Source organism: Palaemon carinicauda, unplaced genomic scaffold (assembly GCF_036898095.1).
Source record: "Palaemon carinicauda isolate YSFRI2023 unplaced genomic scaffold, ASM3689809v2 scaffold37, whole genome shotgun sequence".
Taxonomy (NCBI): Eukaryota; Metazoa; Arthropoda; class Malacostraca; order Decapoda; family Palaemonidae; genus Palaemon; species Palaemon carinicauda.
Genome location: NW_027171381.1, coordinates 471,471 through 490,276, shown reverse-complemented (window position 1 = coordinate 490,276; position 18,806 = coordinate 471,471). Strand labels below are relative to the sequence as shown.

At 35.0% G+C, this 18,806-nt stretch overlaps 1 protein-coding gene across 5 annotated transcripts in view; it reads left to right on the top strand.

Moving 5' to 3' along the window:
* Positions 1–447: 447 nt before the first annotated feature.
* LOC137636726 (fasciclin-1-like) overlaps positions 448–18,806 on the top strand; it is an 88,936-nt gene continuing 70,577 nt past the window's right edge. For all 5 annotated transcript variants that reach the window (XM_068369112.1, XM_068369111.1, XM_068369114.1 and 2 more), the window contains exons 1-4: positions 448–598; positions 2,106–2,302; positions 3,831–3,979; positions 5,209–5,305. In XM_068369112.1, the coding sequence (XP_068225213.1) occupies positions 505–598; positions 2,106–2,302; positions 3,831–3,979; positions 5,209–5,305 (537 nt within the window). In that variant the 5' untranslated portion in view covers positions 448–504. The remainder of the gene's footprint in view (positions 599–2,105; positions 2,303–3,830; positions 3,980–5,208; positions 5,306–18,806) is intronic.

The following is an 18,806-nucleotide window of genomic DNA, read 5'->3' as shown; positions in this document are numbered from 1 at the left end:
TTTCGCATGGGGCTCTGGTCCCGAGGTCGTTAAGAGAATCCAGACATTAATGTATCAAAAAATATATATGGCTTATTTGAATATATATATATATCAATAATCGATAATGAAAATATTGAGCATCAATAAAATTATATTTTTGCAATATTCTATAATCAAAGTTTGTAACAAAATTAAAATTTAATTTATTCAAGTGTTATACAGGAATCAAAATATTTATCAAAATTAATGGTATTTTTTGCAATATTCTATAATAAAAATATTTATCAAAAATTCAGATTTATTTGCCATTTTTTCTACTAACCAAATTATAAGCAAACATAATTAAATTATTTAAATATATTTAGAAGAAAATAAAGATGATATATGCAAATATAAGGAAAAATATACAAAAGATGTATACCCAGACTAGCGTTTTGTTTACATTCTTCTCCCTCTTCTTCTTCTTGCCGGTACCCGCAGGCCGTCGCCATCATCAAGCAAGAAAAGCTTCTGCCGCATTTGATGAAGACCCAAAGCGTAACTGCTTTCATCCCGACGAATGATGCCATAAAGCAGTACGATGGATCAACAGAGAAGCTATTCTTATATCATATAGGTAAGCAGAGGTCCCTTTTTCCTAATTGCTCACTCCGCAAAATATGTTTCCGGGCACTCTTATCTAGTTTAGAATAAGTGTAAATCTTCTTAGATTATTCTTATTATTGTAATTTAGCCGTTGCAAAGGCTATGCCTCACCCCTAAACCTGAATTAAGCTTGTTTTTACCTGTACCCTTGATAAATTAATGGTGAAATTCTCAATCTTTCCTTTTATGCCATTCTATCCTAAAATCACCTAGGATAACACCTTGCTACCATCGGTTTTGGTAACCTATTGTATCCATAATTAATCTATCATTCAGGCTGGTGTGTTTTGTCTACTTAAGGTAGGATAAAAACAAGAAAGAGAATGAGGGAAGATTTTTTAAATGAACTCTAAGTTCACAGCTTCAAATCAATGTCAGTCTTGCAATACGACAATCTTTCTCTTCAGACGCGACGATTATTGTTTATAGTCTTGCATTAACATCGTATTGACGTTCATCTCGGTAATCCATTGCTAGTTTGGAATTGGCCCCTAGTGATCAATCCACCATCCCAAATCAACCTTATCGTGATGCCATCTCCGTCAGTCGTGGACCGCATACAGAAAGTCCCCAAATTAAAAACTTAACCCTTTTACCCCCATTGGACGTATTGGTACGTTTCACAAAACTCATCCCTTTACCCCCATGGACGTACCGGTGCGTCCTTGCAAAAAACTGCTATTTACATTTTTTTGCATATTTTTTATAACTTTTTGAGAAACTTCAGGCATTTTCTAAAAGAATGAGACTAACCTGACTTCTCTATGACGAAAATTAAGGCTGTTAGAGCAATTTAAAAAAATATATATTGCAAAATGTGCTTGAAAAAGCAAACGCTTGGGGGTTAAGGGTTGGAAAGCTTCAAATAGCTTGGGGGTAAAAAGGGTTAATAGTTTCCAAGAAGCTGTTAGCAAGTAAAATTTTGTTCAATTTTGGCCTGGGAAAAGTTTCACATAACTCGCATGCCTATGATTTTCATCTGCAAATGTCAACAAATAGTCTCGTTTCGTATTGCAAATGTCGTCTTGCTTACTGCATTAAATTGTATTACAGTATTTCATTATGAACATTTAACCCTTTTACCCCCAAAGGACGCACTGGTACGTTTCACAAAAGCCATCCCTTTACCCCCATGGACGTACCGGTTCGTCCTTGCAAAAAAATGCAATAAAATTTTTATCTTTTTTTATTTTTTGATAATTTTTTGAGACCAACCTGACCTCTCTATGACAAAAATTAAGGCTGTTAGAGCAATTTAAAAAAAAAATATACTGCAAAATGTGCTTGGAAAAAAATAACCCCCTGGGGGTTAAGGGTTGGAAATTTCCAAATAGCCTGGGGGTAAAAGGGTTAATATATCTGAAATTTATGATTTTAGTTGGATTTATGTTTGTACCTCCGAATGTTTGTTAAGTCAAATCTTCGCTAGTTGAGGACCTTCAATAACTGTACGCTAACTGCTACGCTTCATTTTCCAGCCAACATCCCTTACAAAGCCCAGGATCTCCCGGACGACCTAAACACCCAGCTGACAGGAAACCCAAGGCTCTACGTCACTCGTATCGCCAACGGAAAACCGTCGATCTCGGGATGGGAGAACTTCGACTTCTACATCAACAACGCCAAGATTACATCAGCCAATCACATCGCTCAGTCGGAAGACGGACACGAGCAGGTGGGTGATTTGTATCTCGGGGTGTAGTTTCACAAGTATTAGCAGTACTGTATTCATGTGTATTCTGTATTGAAAAACATGGTTTATGGTCTCAGTCAGAATCAGATTTCCATATTGCATATGATATGAAAAAGGGAAATACAGTACTGTAGTGGATAAAACAAAATTTGATTGATGTTTGATAACTGCATCGTAAAGTAATGGCTGTAAAAGTATAAAAGGTAGCATTATGATTGAAGAGATTTCAGTCAGTATGTATGGCTGCTCAAATTCTATTGAATAAAGTGTGTGAATGGGCATAAAATGAGGCCCGCGGTTTTGTACGTAAAATACAGAATGGATAAAAGTCCCGCCTTTGTGACTATTGTACACAAAATTAAGAGTTAATTGAATGGAATGAGTAAAATGGTTGACCCTGATGTTCATAGCTTTGACTTAACCCTTTTACCCCCAAAGGACGTACTGGTACGTTTCACAAAACTCATCCCTTTACCCCCATGGACGTACCGGTACGTCCTTGCAAAAAAAATTGCTATAAAATTTTTTTTTCATATTTTTGATAATTTTTTGAGAAAATTCAGGCATTTTCCAAGAGAATGAGACCAACCTGACCTCTCTATGACAAAAATTAAGGCTGTTAGAGCAATTTGAAAAAAATATAATGCAAAATGTGCTGGGGAAAAAAATAACCCCTTGGGGGTTAAGGGTTGGAAATTTCTAAAGAGCCTGGGGGGTAAAAGGGTTAATGTCTGTGGGATTAGGGAGCTTGATGGTGTACAGTACTGTGTAAGAGAGAAAGAGAGAGCACAGTATCCTGTTGTATAATTTGTCGTAATTATCTCTTTGGGCTGTACGTATTTACTTCCCCAAGTAGGTATTCTATATTGGGAAAGCATGTTAGATAATTTGATGTTTTTGTAGATCTACGAGACCATAGGCACATAGTGATTAGTTGCGTAAGGTGTTTGCAATTGAAAATATAGTCTCGTTTTTATATAAATAGATATGAGGTAATTCCCTGATGTTTTCTTAAGAGGCAAGCATTGAGAGTACAGTACAGTAAATTTATGTAATATGTGTATTAATGTATTTCAATGTAGTCTAAATGTATTGAAAAGGAAAAAAGTGAGAAACTATTTATTTTTTCACATCTATTTACATAATTCCAGTTTTGTTTAGTTTATATACCTGAAATAACATAATTTATTTAAAAGAAAACTATTCAAGATTACAATAAATAGATAAGAAAATTTAAATTTAAATTGTTTTTGATAGAAAAACAATATTTTCTTATAAGTGAAATGCAAATTTATATTTTTTATCCTGCATTTAGTATTATCAAATATTATATTATTATCATTATTATTATTATTATTATTAGCTAAGCTGCAACCCTAGTTGGAAAAGCAGGATTCTATAAGCCCAAGGGCTCCAACAGGGAAAAATAGTCTAGTGAGGAGAGAAAATAGGGAAACAAACTGTATAAGTATTAATAAACAATTAAAATATACGGTTATAATCATTACAGGTTTTCCACGTGATAGATCAGGTGATAGCTCCAACCATCGCAAAGCCTGTGGCCGAGGGCTCGGTACCCCCGGCCTACTTGAATCCCGATGCAAGGAAGCTCCTGGAGAAGCCAAACTTCTACGGACTAGTGGATGAATTCTCCATTACGTAAGATTCTGTTACTCGTTGTAATGATACACTGCGTTAGACTCGTAGGTCTCTGGAGACACTACAGTATGTTACACACTGTATTGATACACTCCTCTAGCTAAATTTCAACTTTGGTAAGGCAAGTTCTGCTGATTACTGATAAGGGATGATATAAAGAAAGACTGCACTGCTATTAATTGTGTTCAACGCAAGGCATGATTAAAGTATCACTTCCCTGTATTGGCTGAAATTTGTAATAATTCTAACTTGTTTATGGAGGGGCCGGTCAAAGACTATAGTCCATTTCTTTTAGCGATGCAGATTTGCACCAACTCGCAGCGGTGCCCTTTTAGCTCGGAAAAGTTTCCTGATCGCTGATTGGTTGGACGAGATAATTCTAACCAATCAGCGATCAGGAAACTTTCTAATTCTAACCAATCAGCGATCAGGAAACTTTTTCCGAGCTAAAAGGGCACCGCTGCGAGTCGGTGCAAATCTGCCTCGATAAAAGAAATGGACTATAGCTGCTGAACGATCATTAAGACTACAGTACTTTTTAGCATTGACAAGGTATTTAAGTTCATTTGTATGTAGTTTCACCTAAAATGGGTAAATAAGCTACCCTCCTTTTTAAGACAAGACTTGTGTGATAAGAAATAATAAAAAAATAAATATAATCCATTATATACAAAGATATCAGTTAAGAATCAGTACTCAAGTCTTATTTTGTAATAGGTTGCCTTTTTATCCATTCATTGAAAAATTGTTTTTGATATCTTAAAGAGAATAAGACAGATAAGTTTGACAAGTTGAATTTGTCAAATGCTCTAGATCATTACTTATATATTTGAGATTTCCTTGAATGTAATGCACACAAGGACAAATGTATTCTTTTGGTCTTTATATCTGTCTTGACTAAAACATTGAATAGCCAATAACGTAAGATTAATCAGTTCTGCTGGGGTGAAATATTCTTCCATTTTAAGTAAGTTTAACTCTTAGACAAGTATTCCTGTTCTGTATATGTGCATTTTTTTCCTATTTTGGGTAAAAATAAACTACCAGAAAGTTATTGAATTGAAATAGATATATTGCAGGAAGAAATAAATTAATAATTTATTATTGGATGTGTATAATTTGCTTGGTTAGATTATTTTCATACATAGAAAATATTTAGTGATGCTTATGTCCCAAAGTAATAAACAAGAGTATAGATTCTCACACATGCCTTTGTTCTTCCCATCTAGTGATTTTGAGAAGCGCGTCAATGACTTGAGTCTCCTGCATACCTTTGCAATGACTGGGAAGAACACCTTCTTCATCCCCATCAACCAGGCATTGAACGTAAGTACTTGAATGCTCGGCAATGGCTGGTTGTATTTTCTTAGCCTTTTTTTTCCTAGACTTGATTGTTAGTAGCACTGTGTAGATTGTATGGATAAGCGTTATTAGACAGAATTTTGTCTAGTATATACAATAAGTCAGGATTAATTATTAGACAGGAAGAATACCGTACATGGATACCTTTAGGTGCACATTTTATACATTAACACTTCCTACCCCGAAGACGTTACATTTGTCGTCTAGATCTCGCGAGTCGGACTGCGACAAGTCAAGCAATATTTTTATTATAGGAGTAAAGATTTGAGCTTTCAGATTATATTTGCAGGTACACTACTTTAAAATATAAGAAATTCCATAGCTTGCCATATTGCCACCACATCACGGCACTTTGTAAGGTCCAACGCTTGCACTTATTCAATTCAAGATGCACATCAGAGGGACTGAATTATTTTGCGGCACATTCTTTGAGCGAGTTGGGCACTGGAGGGTGTCTTGCATTTTTATCTGCAAGGACTTTTAATTTATGCCAGCTTTTGACACTGTTACCAATTGTTGCCTCTACAAATAAATTGTGGTATGAAAAATGTTTGTTTTTTATAAGGTACTGGTCTTGAAATTAAGGGAACTGTAGTGCAGTACATTGAGTTTTGTGCGAATACTGAATACTTAACAGATTGGTACTGGCCATTCTATAAAATTCTATTATCCTTTTACTGCCAGGACCTTGCCTCCACATACATGATTTAAGGGGTACAGAGTTTATGTTTCTTCCAAGAATAAACTATTGGGATTATCTAGAAGGAAAAGCCATTCTGTAATCAAGTTAATCAATACAAAATTTTAGTCTAAGATAGCTGTGTCCGTGCTGCAGGATATCGATAAAAGAACTGGGATGAGGAGTTGGAATTTGTATTGTTAAAAGCTATTTTTCACAATGTTATAAAGTATTGGAACCAGACCACACTCAAATTCGTAGTCTCTCGTAGGGCTGATCTGATGGACTCGTTGTCAAAAGGTTAGGAATGGAGGCTGAAGAAGTTAAAATGGATGAACGATTACGTGCTAAAGCAATGGTTCCCAACCTGGGGGAAATAATTACACTACCTACTAACTAAAACAAGCGGAAAATGTCCACATAGTACGTGCGGCATTTTGTTGTTAGCCATTCAATTGTGATATGATCATATCATTTCTCACTGACATGATATTCAAGGGGGAGAATTGGAATATCATGCCCATTTCTGAGGCAGGTGAGTGGGCATGAGGGCTGGGCGGGGCATGAAGGGGGAAATCTGGATGATTGAACTGGGTGCAGGGGAGAAATGACAGAAAAAAGGTTGGGAACCACTGTGCTAAAGGAATGACAAAGGAATGGGGAGTAAAGCAAGATGCAGAAAGGTCATTTCTTTGGGGTTAAAGAGAAACATTTTGGACCTACAGCTTTGCTTAGGATCTCGGCAAAGAAAGTCCTACATGAAGTACTCCTTACTCTTATTGCACCATAAAAGGGTACAGTTATTTTATGCAAAATAACGATACTGTTTGTTATAGTTACTGAGTTATTTCATTTGTATTTAATTATATAGAATGTTTTTTAAAATTCAACAGTAATATTAGATTTTTTTTTACACTAGTTTAATGGGCCAATTGAGGTAGGATTGAAAATCATTGTTAATTATAATGTGATTATAATGTTTATGCCAAGACTAAAGTACTTTAGTTTTAGTGCAGGAATCACGCTCTATTTCTCTGTCCCATTTTATGTTAAAAAGATCAAATACTGTACCCAATTTTCTTATAGTGCTTAAAAGAAAATGAATATTATACAGTACAAAATTCTTGCAATAAATCCTGGTGGAAATTGCTATCAAAAATAGTAATTTTTCTTATTCATTGTTTTCAGTCTCACTGAAATAAAATCATTTAAAACTATATCAGATATACAGTGAACCCTCGCTACTTCGCGGTTCGACCATCGCGGATTCACCACTTCGCGGATTTTTTTCCATAACCCATATATATACAGTAATATATATATATATATATATATGTATGCATGTATTTATGTATATATGTAGGTACAGTATGTATATGTGTATACATATAAATATATATATACACACACACACACACATATATATATATATATATATATCTATATATCTAAAGTAGGAAGATGTGATGTAGTTCTAAGGGAAGAGCATGGGAAATATGTCTGGGTAATAAGCAAAGCTCTACCTCCAGTTTGTTTCTACATTATGATCAGAGATAAATGTAAACAAAACATTGGTTGCCATTTTTTATCGTGCTTTTTAGCATGTTTAGGAAATGCATGATATAAAATCACCTTTACTATTTGTGCCTGTTTTAGTTTAGGGTACTGTAGTACATGCATTAAATGTTCTGTACATTAAAGGGTAGTTTGTTAACAGTACTACGTACAAGGGAAGGTTTTAAAACTCTGAATATACATGTTGAATAAATAGGTAAATATGGTGTCACTACTTCGCGGATTTTCACCTATTGCGGCCGCGACTGGAACCTATTTACCGCGATAAACGAGGGTTCACTGGTACAGTATAAGATATAGCTGAGACTGGACCTATTGTACAGGAAACTTGGTAATAAGGTATCCTTCACAGAAATTAGATTCAGTGTGCTCGTGTCGCGCTGGTGGGGAGAAGGGGCCGTCTATCATTTTCAATGATAATTTTCCACTAAAAGACGTAATTTACCGGAACATTACCCTGTTTGTGTTGAGGGCCTCAGAGCTATGAAACGACGCTAATGCGTGATAAAGTACTTCATATTCACGTTGTCAAAACTGTACACTACTTAGATATAGAATAGATTTCTCTATTTGTTTTGTTATTCCTAATATCCAACATTTATTCCTCGTCCAACCTCCTATTGTTTTGCCAATTTATGTCCTACCTGTATGTTTCTCCTTGCACGAGTCTGTGTGTACATTCTGTTTTTTTAACATCAGTGCATACGGACTTTGCTAACCATTTATGTTGAATAATGTGCAAGCTTCGCAATCAAGATTTATCTGCTTTTTTTTTTGGTTTATGAGAGCATCATGGATTTTTGGCTGTTATGTCTTGATATCTGATTTATATATTTTTTTTAGTGTTCTTTTAGATTTTCAATTCTGAAGTCTATGGATTTCATCTACTGCTGACTTAATTAAGGTATTTTTTCAATTTTATTTTTCTGTCGCAAGAAACTACGAAGCATTTTGCATCGGCCCGGTTACCTGCAGGTTATTTTTCATCCCTTTAATTTTTTCCCTGAAGATATTATCCTTAGTTTGGTGATGTTTGTTTACGAAAAGTTTGTTTGTTGTCATTGTCTGATACCCGAGTGGACTTACATTTGTTAACTTGTGCATGTAATTGTTTGTTAATAGCTCTTGTTTTCGTAATGCTTTACCGCTGCCTCACCTTGAACGGCCATCTTGGCTCCGATCTCTCGTGACGTCCGCTGTAGTTGAAGATGATTACCGATGCACATCCTTATGTCTTGTTGCATTTCTGTTTACTTGTGGTGATTATTCCGTGTAAACAAATTCTTCTGTTAATCGCTTGCGCTTTCAAGAAACTGATATCGTGTGTTACATAGTCCTTAGGCCAACAGATTCAATTAGGGTTACATATCCCTTTCTTGCTTGGTTGTTGTTTGTGAGGGGCTTAAGACTTTAGTTCGTGGAAAGAATAGCAGAGTGTCACTGTAAAGGGTCAATAAATGTATTCATTCTTAGGTATTACTACAATCCAGAAGGTATCAATTATGGAATTGTCATATACAGTCAAAAAGAGATGGAAAGATAAGGAAAGAAGACAGCATACCTAACTACAAAGCCTCCAGTCACAATGTAAGTGAGGACAGTAGGATAGTTGTTGGATTAGGTAAAAAAGGTGGAAATGTTTTGAGCGCATGTGAGGAATAGTTGGATGATAAACCTCACTTTTGTGGTAGTAAAGCCTTATAACTTCTAAAACTGCTTAACTAATGCACTGCAATTGTTCAGTGGCTACTTTCCACTTGGTAATGATAGAAGAGACTCTTCAACTGTGGTAATCAGCTCTTCTAAGAGATGGACACTCCAAAATCAAAATATTGTTCTCTAGTCTTGGGTAGAGCCATAGCCTCTGTACCATGGTCTTCCACTGTCTTTGGTTACAGTTCTCTTGCTTGAGGGTACACTCAAGCAAACTGATCTATCTGTTTACTTATTTCCTTTTCCTCATTGGGCTGTTTTACTTGTTGGGGCCCTTGGTCTTATAGCATCCTATTTTTCAAACTAAGGTTGTAGCTTAGCTAGTAGTAATAATAATGATAATGATTATTATTATATTCAGTTTTAAAACATTTTAGCTCTGCTACCCTGCCACTATTTTCTATTTAGTTTTAAGTATTTTTATTGGAGATGAGAATTGTGAATTGGCATATTATTCTTTTAGTGAAGCTTGGTGATTCATATCTATTTATTCTGGTGAAGATATTGGTCACTTATACACTGAACAAATCTGTGTTTGATTTTTAAATTTTGAGGAAATAAATTCAAGTATATCAGTTTTTTATCCTTACATATTCTCTCAGTTTAAAATTACGTCATCCAATTCTCGGTGGTCAGGAAGAGAAAGAACGATTAAATGGTTGAAAATTTAAAGGGTTGATTTGTCAGCACGGTGAAATGCCGGTAACTGAACTCCCTGCTGAGAGACGTCGCTTGCGGTGTTCCCCAGGCAGCTTACTGAAAGCTCTACTGAATGTGTTATACATAGTCCCTCATCTTTAGGGTGACATTATTTTTTCTGCCTTTTGCATTATAGAAAGTCCTTAATTTTCAAACTCATTAAGTTCCAAGAAGCTGTTTGTAAGTCAAATTTTGTTAAATTTTGGCCCAGGTAGGCTTCACACAACTCGCATTCCTACGATTTTCAGCTGCAAAAGTCAATCATTAGTCCTGTTCTATATTGTAAATGTCATCTTGCTTACTGTATTAGATTATATGTTTCATTATGAACTTTTGATATAACGTCTGAGGTTTATGATTTCAATTGAATTTGCGTTCGTAAGTTGAAGACCTTTTCTCTTCGGCACCTTCCTAAAAAGCTCTCCGGCTTCAATAACTCTATAGATTGAAGCCTAGAAATGTAACTTGGTGATCATGTTCCACTAATTTTTTTTTTACTATTTTTGTAGGACGATATTGAGGAGGAGCTTAGCTGCTCCCCGTGGCTGAAGTAGCGAGAACATGCCGAGACAAATGTCACTTACGTTGGGAATATCGACCAAAAGCAAATTGTATCCGAGTCGCGTTTTGCAGCCGTCGTCTCCAGGGAATAATTTAGAGGATGAATAAATTTAATTGTTTGATAGCTTTGGTACTACCGTAGTGAAACTCTAACTAAAATGGCCTGCTATGTTTTTAATTTGCTGGGTATTATCCAACATATTTTTCTGCATAACTGTGTACGGATTCTGTGTTAGTCCACCAAATTCAACTTTCCATATCAGATACGATAATTTCAGATGCCTTCAATTCCTAGTTGACTGGTGGATTTTTAAGAATTTATTATTACGTACAGTATTTTCATTATTTTCAGCAGAACATTTTTGACAATATTTGTTTTTAAGTGGTTTTGTTTGTACGGTGTTTTTACGTTGCATGGAACCAGTGGTTATTCAGCAACAGGACCAACGGCTTTACGTGTCTTCCGAACCACGTCGAGAGTGAACTTCTATCTCCAGAAATACTCTTCTCTCACTCCTCAATGGAATGGCCGAGAATCGAATCTGCGACCACCGAGGTGGGACGCAAACACCATATCGACCACGCCACTGAGGCGCTGTTTTTAAGTGGTGCCTAAGAGTTTGGTTCAGTATGTTTTCCTTACGAGGTCCTGCTCGTACCTGGTTAGGGCCCCTTGCTGCATTGGAGAATTGAACCCTGTAAAAGAAGAGACTTTTATGTACGAAGTCAGTGGATTCTAGTTGATCAGTCAATAAAGCATCAAAAATTCTCAACTAGGACGATGACATGGTTTTATAAAAGTCGGTGGCGTGGTTCAAGTGTGGTATCTAGGGCCTCTGTTACGGCCCTTCCCTTTGATGAAGGAATTATCTAAATGGAAGCCAGCCTGTGAATAGTGGCTTTCACACGACCCTGATGTATACACGACACCCACGAGGTGCTCGCGCGAGGGTAGTAACCTCTGCATTCCATGCTTTTATATTTCTCTGGTATATTTGGAAGGTTTATATTAGAAAAGTGTAAAGAAGGACCCTTTTCACCGGGCGTCACAGGTCGACCCAGAAAACCACATTTTGTTTTGAGAAAAATATCTTTTTGGTTAATACCTCATTCATTACTTTGGTTCTGCAGTCTTGTTTTCCCTCCTATGGACTTTATCCTTCCAAAGTACATTATTCTTCTACTGTATAGTAAAGAAATAAATTACTGTATTCCTTGTTGTAAAAGCAATTCAGATGGTCAGTTTCTTAGTTTTATGATGTCTACCATAACAGATGTTCAATGAACAAATCCAAATCTCAGTGTTTAATGTTTTTATTCTAGATCAAACATCTGGTAAATGGGAAAAAGACTAAACCTTTTGCTCATTGGAAGATTGTTATTTTTAGAATTTTCTATTGTAACTGTTTTGGTACTTGGTATTTTAGCTTGGCATTATTATTATTATTATTAATATTATTATTAATATTATTATTATTATTATTACTAGCTAAGCTATAACCCTAGTTGGAAAAACATGATGCTATAAGCCCAAGGGCTCCAACAGAGAAAAATAGCCTAGCGAGGAAAGGAAACAGGGAAATAAATAAACTAGAAGAGAAGTAATATCAATCAAAATAAAACATTTTAATATCATTAGCAACATTAAATTCGATCTATCATATATAAACTATAAAAACTTCATAAAAACAAGAGGAAGATAAACAAAATAGAAATAGCGTGCCCGAGTGTACCATCAAGCAAGAGAACTTTAACCCAAGACAGGGCAGTTATTGTTGTAAAACCACTTTTACATTTAATTGAGAACCCTCTTATATTTTATTTTCACAAAACACATAGGTTTATGGGTTGATACAAATACAGCTATTGGAATATCCCACAAAAATTTAAGGATCTAATGTATGATGTACAGTAGATGCCGTTTTGGGAAAAAAACGAAAAGAAACCTTACCTCTGCTAATTTTTTTGAAGAGTTGAAAATGGCTTCATCTTCGGGGTACTGTATTAAGAATGAAAAGTACTCCTTGCTATAGGTTATAGACTATTTAAATTTTCTGTAGTGTGACATATTGGTGGATGTTGTACTTAAGACAATCTAAGCTTATGTCAAGGGTTAAATTTATCATATACATAACAATAACTCTATATTGCTGAAATATAGATATCTTGTTTTTTATATCACAGTGTAGACATTTTGTTTGACAAATTAACTAAGGTACAGGAAGGGTATTAGATGGGTATTTTATTTATAAAAAAGAGCTGGTTGGATATGTAGATATACAGTACTAGCCATTGTCCATTGTGATATTGTATGGGATGTATATTTTGGCCAGATTATTTTAGATTTATGATAGGAGTGAAGTCTGAATGTCTCTTAATTCTATTTTATCACATTGGATACCAAAATTCCTGTTGTTCTCTGACCTTTTAGGCTTGATTTACACTATCGGTCCGGCCACGCTCCAGTCTCGGTTCGCTCTCAGTTCGGTCTAGGTACTGGGGGTTTCACACTCTCAGTCCGATCAATGCCTTGGCAAAATTATAGATATAAGGGAAAAGCATAATTGTATAGGAATATTGTTCAGTGGTACTAGGAAATGTATTTACGCAGTGAACTTTAGCCTGTTATTGTACATATTTATTATATTTTATCATGACCGGAGCGCGTGTGAATGCTTCCATTTAAAATTGTGACTGGAGAAAGAGTGGAGCATGACCGGACTGATAGTGTGAATCAACATTTATTCTATTTTTCATATCTTTTGATTTTCTCCGACCTCTCCAGCCAGAATACTCACCCCGCATTTAAGAACATTCAGAGAGCCCTGGCCAATGCGAGTCTCGGAGAAGTTTGAACCTGTGGTCTGGTAACGCTGCTCCATAAAGAACGATAAAGAAACCCTGAATTTGCTCGGTTCCAACATTCTCATTTCAGTCGTTAGCAGCACGATAGTCTTAAAAGAAACGCAAGTCAGTTTTCCATAAATTGGATTTTGCATTGAAAGTCCAGATTTCTCGGACGGCTGGATTTGGTTACAGAAGTGCTGCCGTCGTGCAATTTACACAATCAGAACTTTCAGTACGGTGTAAGGGAATGGGACTGTGTATTAGCTGTCTTTTTGTATGGAATGTCCCTTATACATTAGCTGTTTTGACAAGATATATACTGTAGTTGGTTTGAATGTCAGGATTAATTATCGATTGCAGGTTGTCATTTGTACAGTATTGTAGAGAATATTGGATTAATCATCTCCAGATTTTTGCATGTAAAATATGTTATAAGTTATTTCTTTAGATATATATGTATATACAAATGTATATATGTATATAATGACTATGCATATGCTGTATAAACATACTGTACTGTACAGTATATATATGCACTCTGTGTTTTTATATTAGATATATATGCATGTGTTTATATATGAAATATGTTTACAGTATGTCTGTGATTATACAGTATAATGATATATTTTGTTTATATATATGCTACATATATTTATACACAAAATATACACACCTAGTAGCATGTACTCTTTTTATACTCAATTTGATGTATCCTTTTTTTTCCAATTTTAGATTTGAAGTCGAAGTCCTTTTTGATAGATTACTGTAACCATGACAGATCTTTCAAGTTGCTTGAAATAAGTAGAAATATTTGATATAAAACATTTTTTTTTAAAAACTGAAATTCCTCTGGGATATTCATAGTCAGTTCTCCTTTGAATAGGTAAGTTCTTTGGCATAACATTTGCTTTGTCTCAGGATTTACAAGGTTTTATATACACTCCTTATCCAACGAGAGTTTTAGTCGTAGAGGGCCGCGATCGGCCGACTCACGATGACTTGGTAGATCAGAGCACCGGAGTGTAGATGTGCTGTGGCCCATATAGAGATAGGAAAGCCTCGGAACGTCAAGGAATGATTAGTCAGCTTTAACCATGCCAGCCGAATATGTGCGGGAATAAATGTTAAATGTTAGGGTCATGTGTTGATAGGTACGAAAAGTATTAAGAACAGAAATGGACTACGGGGGACAGTCTTCGTTATGCTATGAAACATTTGCGTATTTATATTCAGCCAACAGGAAATTTGTTTTTATTATTTAGTCGTATTTCATTTTGTGGCCATCATTAGTCACTTAAGAGCCATCATGAGCCTTGTGGAGAGAGAGAGAGAGAGAGAGAGAGAGAGAGAGAGAGAGAGAGAGAGAGAGAGAGAGAGAGAGAGAGAGAGAGAGAGAGAGAAGATTATTTAGTTGTGAAAATTTACCAGTAAATTATGAAAAAAAGAGAATAATTGGCTGCTGTTAATCCCCCCCCCAAAAAAAAAATTGTTTCGGGAAACAAACAGAGAAATTTTATGTAAAAGAACAAGAAATACTGTAACTCAAAATACATAATCAGTGGTTAGTACCTTATGTATTTATTATCTAGAGATGTCATATTTGTATGGAACTGTGTATATGTATGAGTCTTTTATGGGAATCTTACTAAATTATGGTTGTACAGTATTTTGTATGTTCTGTGATTTGTAAAATAATAGAAAATGTACAGAGATCTTACTGAAGTATGGTTGAGTTTTGTACTTTCAGACGTAAAATATTGAAACCGTTACAGAGATCTTACTGAAGTATGGTTGTGTTTTGTACATTCAGACGTAAAATACTAAAACAGTTACAGAAATCTTACTGAAGTATGGTTGTGTTTTTCACATTCAGACGTAAAATATTGAAACCGTTACAGAGATCTTACTGAAGTATGGTTGTGTTTTTCACATTCAGACGTAAAATATTGAAACCGTTACAGAGATCTTACTGAAGTATGGTTGTGTTTTTCACATTCAGACGTAAAATATTGAAACCGTTACAGAGATCTTACTGAAGTATGGTTGTGTTTTTCACATTCAGACGTAAAATATTGAAACCGTTACAGAGATCTTACTGAAGTATGGTTGTGTTTTTCACATTCAGACGTAAAATATTGAAACCGTTACAGAGATCTTACTGAAGTATGGTTGTGTTTTTCACATTCAGACGTAAAATATTGAAACCGTTACAGAGATCTTACTGAAGTATGGTTGTGTTTTTCACATTCAGACGTAAAATATTGAAACCGTTACAGAGATCTTACTGAAGTATGGTTGTGTTTTTCACATTCAGACGTAAAATATTGAAACCGTTACAGAGATCTTACGGAAGTATGGTTGTGTTTTTCACATTCAGACGTAAAATATTGAAACCGTTACAGAGATCTTACGGAAGTATGGTTGTGTTTTTCACATTCAGACGTAAAATATTGAAACCGTTACAGAGATCTTACGGAAGTATGGTTGTGTTTTGTACATTCAGACGTAAAATATTAAAATAGTTAGAGATCTTACTGAAGTATGGTTGTGTTTTGTACATTCAGACGTAAAATATTGAAACCGTTACAGAGATCGTACTGAAGTATGGTTGTGTTTTGTGCATTCAGACGTAAAATATTAAAATAGTTAGAGATCTTTCTGAAGTATGGTTGTGTTTTGTACATTCAGACGTAAAATATAAAAACAGTTACTGAGATCTTACTGAAGTATGGTTGTGTTTTGTACATTCAGATGTAAAATATAAAAACAGTTACTGAGATCTTACTGAAGTATGGTTGTGTTTTGTAAATTCAGACGTAAAATATTAAAATAGTTAGAGATCTTTCTGAAGTATGGTTGTGTTTTGTACATTCAGACGTAAAATATTAAAATAGTTAGAGATCTTACTGAAGTATGGTTGTGTTTTGTACATTACAGAGATCTTACTGAAGTATGGTTGTGTTTTGTGCATTCAGACGTAAAATATTAAAATAGTTAGAGATCTTTCTGAAGTATGGTTGTGTTTTGTACATTCAGACGTAAAATATAAAAACAGTTACTGAGATCTTACTGAAGTATGGTTGTGTTTTGTACATTCAGACGTAAAATATAAAAACAGTTTCAGAGATCTTACTGAAGTATGATTGTGTTTTGTACATTCAGACGTAAAATATTAAAACAGTTACAGAGATCTTACTGAAGTATGGTTGTGTTTTGTACATTCAGACGTAAAATGTTGAAACCGTTACAGAGATCTTTCTGAAGTATGGTTGTGTTTTGTACATTCAGACGTAAAATATAAAAACAGTTACAGAGATCTTACTGAAGTATGGTTGTGTTTTGTACATTCAGACGTAAAATATTAAAATAGTCAGAGATCTCTCTGAAGTATGGTTGTGTTTTGTACATTCAGAACTGTAAGATATTCAGCACTGTACAGAAATGTCGTTCCAAGTACTCTCGTACCTAGAGATGGGCACAGACTTGACCAGCGTAGGAGGGAAAAAAAGTGGCATGTTAAAAATAAAAGTGAATTAGATGGTGCTTTAGTTACTGTATGTTTTGTATAGTCATGTGTAAAACTTTTTTATTATTACAATTACTACTACCACTTATTTAGTTCTTGGATGTTATGAACATTTCATTTTGTTTCTGTTGTATCCTGGTTGTTTTTTTGTTTGTGATGAAACTGTGTGTTTTTTAGACCTTTGTTTTACCTTTCTACTGTATCTTTTTTGAGTTTTAAGGCACATCTAGATACTTGAGAAGTATTTAAAAAAAAGAAGTTTGATTTGATCATAACAATGCTTTCTCATTCGAGTGTGTGTGTGCGTGTGCGCGTCAACTGCCTGCCTGCCTGCCTGCCAAGACAGGCTAGCGGCTAGCGGCTTGTCACTGAGATTCCGTGACACATGGAAGATAAATTTCCGCAAATTGTCGCAGTCAAAACTAGCCTTGGAAAGAAGTGGTGTGGACTTTCCTTTAATTTATAATCCTTTTTTTTTTTTATTTCGTTTCGATTTTATTTCGTAACAAATTCACCTCTCTGTTTTTCAGTTTTTACAAACTTTATTTCATTAAGAATTCACCTTTTATTTGTTTCAACTGTCGATTATTTTTTATTCTTTGACTAGAGTTCTTTTCATTTTGTATTTGTGCCTTTTGCATTTTCCACACTTTTGCCATTTATTTTTCAATTTTGTTATGTTACGGTTGCACATCAAGCGGCCAGAAAAGGCCGCACTTGATACCAGTCTAACGTGATATGTCCTTTGATATGACAAAAGGCCTATTTGACCACGGATTATCGTATAATGTACAGAGTAGTGGAGTTTAACTAAATTTTGTAGCCAATACCTCTTCTTTTAGATAACCTCTTTGATTTTAGGCTATCTACCAGCCATTTTGTAGACGTACGGCACGGGAATTCCTTAACGTAAAGTTCGTCATATCCTAAGGACTTTTTATGCGCCTATATATAAAATGTCCTCATCAAGGAGTTTCATTCAAGAAATTTTTTTTTTATTCTTGGGGGAAAAATTTTTTCAATTCAAGAATGAAAATAAAAAAAAAAAAACTTAAATAAAACCTTTACGCAATTTGGTATTGAGCATCTTATTTACATTATTTTTCTCTTTGTTTTCTCCTGTCTACCCACTGCTTCCAACTTGAATACTTTTGGTGAGTATGGATGTGTCATCCCTACCATTCAGGGGGAAAAAAAATAAAGAGAAAGAGATTTCTTCATTGCACACTTCACTCTTAAATCTAGCATGGTTTTGTTGATAGATTTTTCATGTTATGTGGTGACTGGATGTTTCTTTTAGGTGTCAGTCATATAGATATATATATATACTCTATGCTTAATCTATGATATGCGATAGAGAGAGCCATTTTATCTCGCTTCTTACGCTGAATAAAAATCTACCCTAAAAGAGTCCTCCAGAAATCACAGCTTCACATTTCTATAATACATTAACCTTTGTTCGTAGGAAGATGCTTTTTGTTTTCCTTTGTTTGTTTCCTGTCTCTGGGCAGATTGGAACATTGGTAACATGCTAGCGAGTGATTAACACCTGCTGCCGTTTAAGAGCATGCTTTATCATACTACACTGGTAGTTAACGACTCATTTCCCCCACATAAACATTACTCCTTTTTTTCTGAAGCAGTGGAAACCTCAGTCATCATCTGTTGGGTAAAGTATTTGGAGCAGATCAGCAGAGACATACACCACAGTATCTCACAACTACAGATGTATAGCTAAAATATCACTTTAGAATGGCTTAGACTCTTTTCGTATTCTCTCCGTAGATCTCAGATTTTGTTATAGCTGATACGGAGTTAATTTAGAAGTCAGGTTCAGCTGATATTGTGAATCTCGAGCGTAGAAA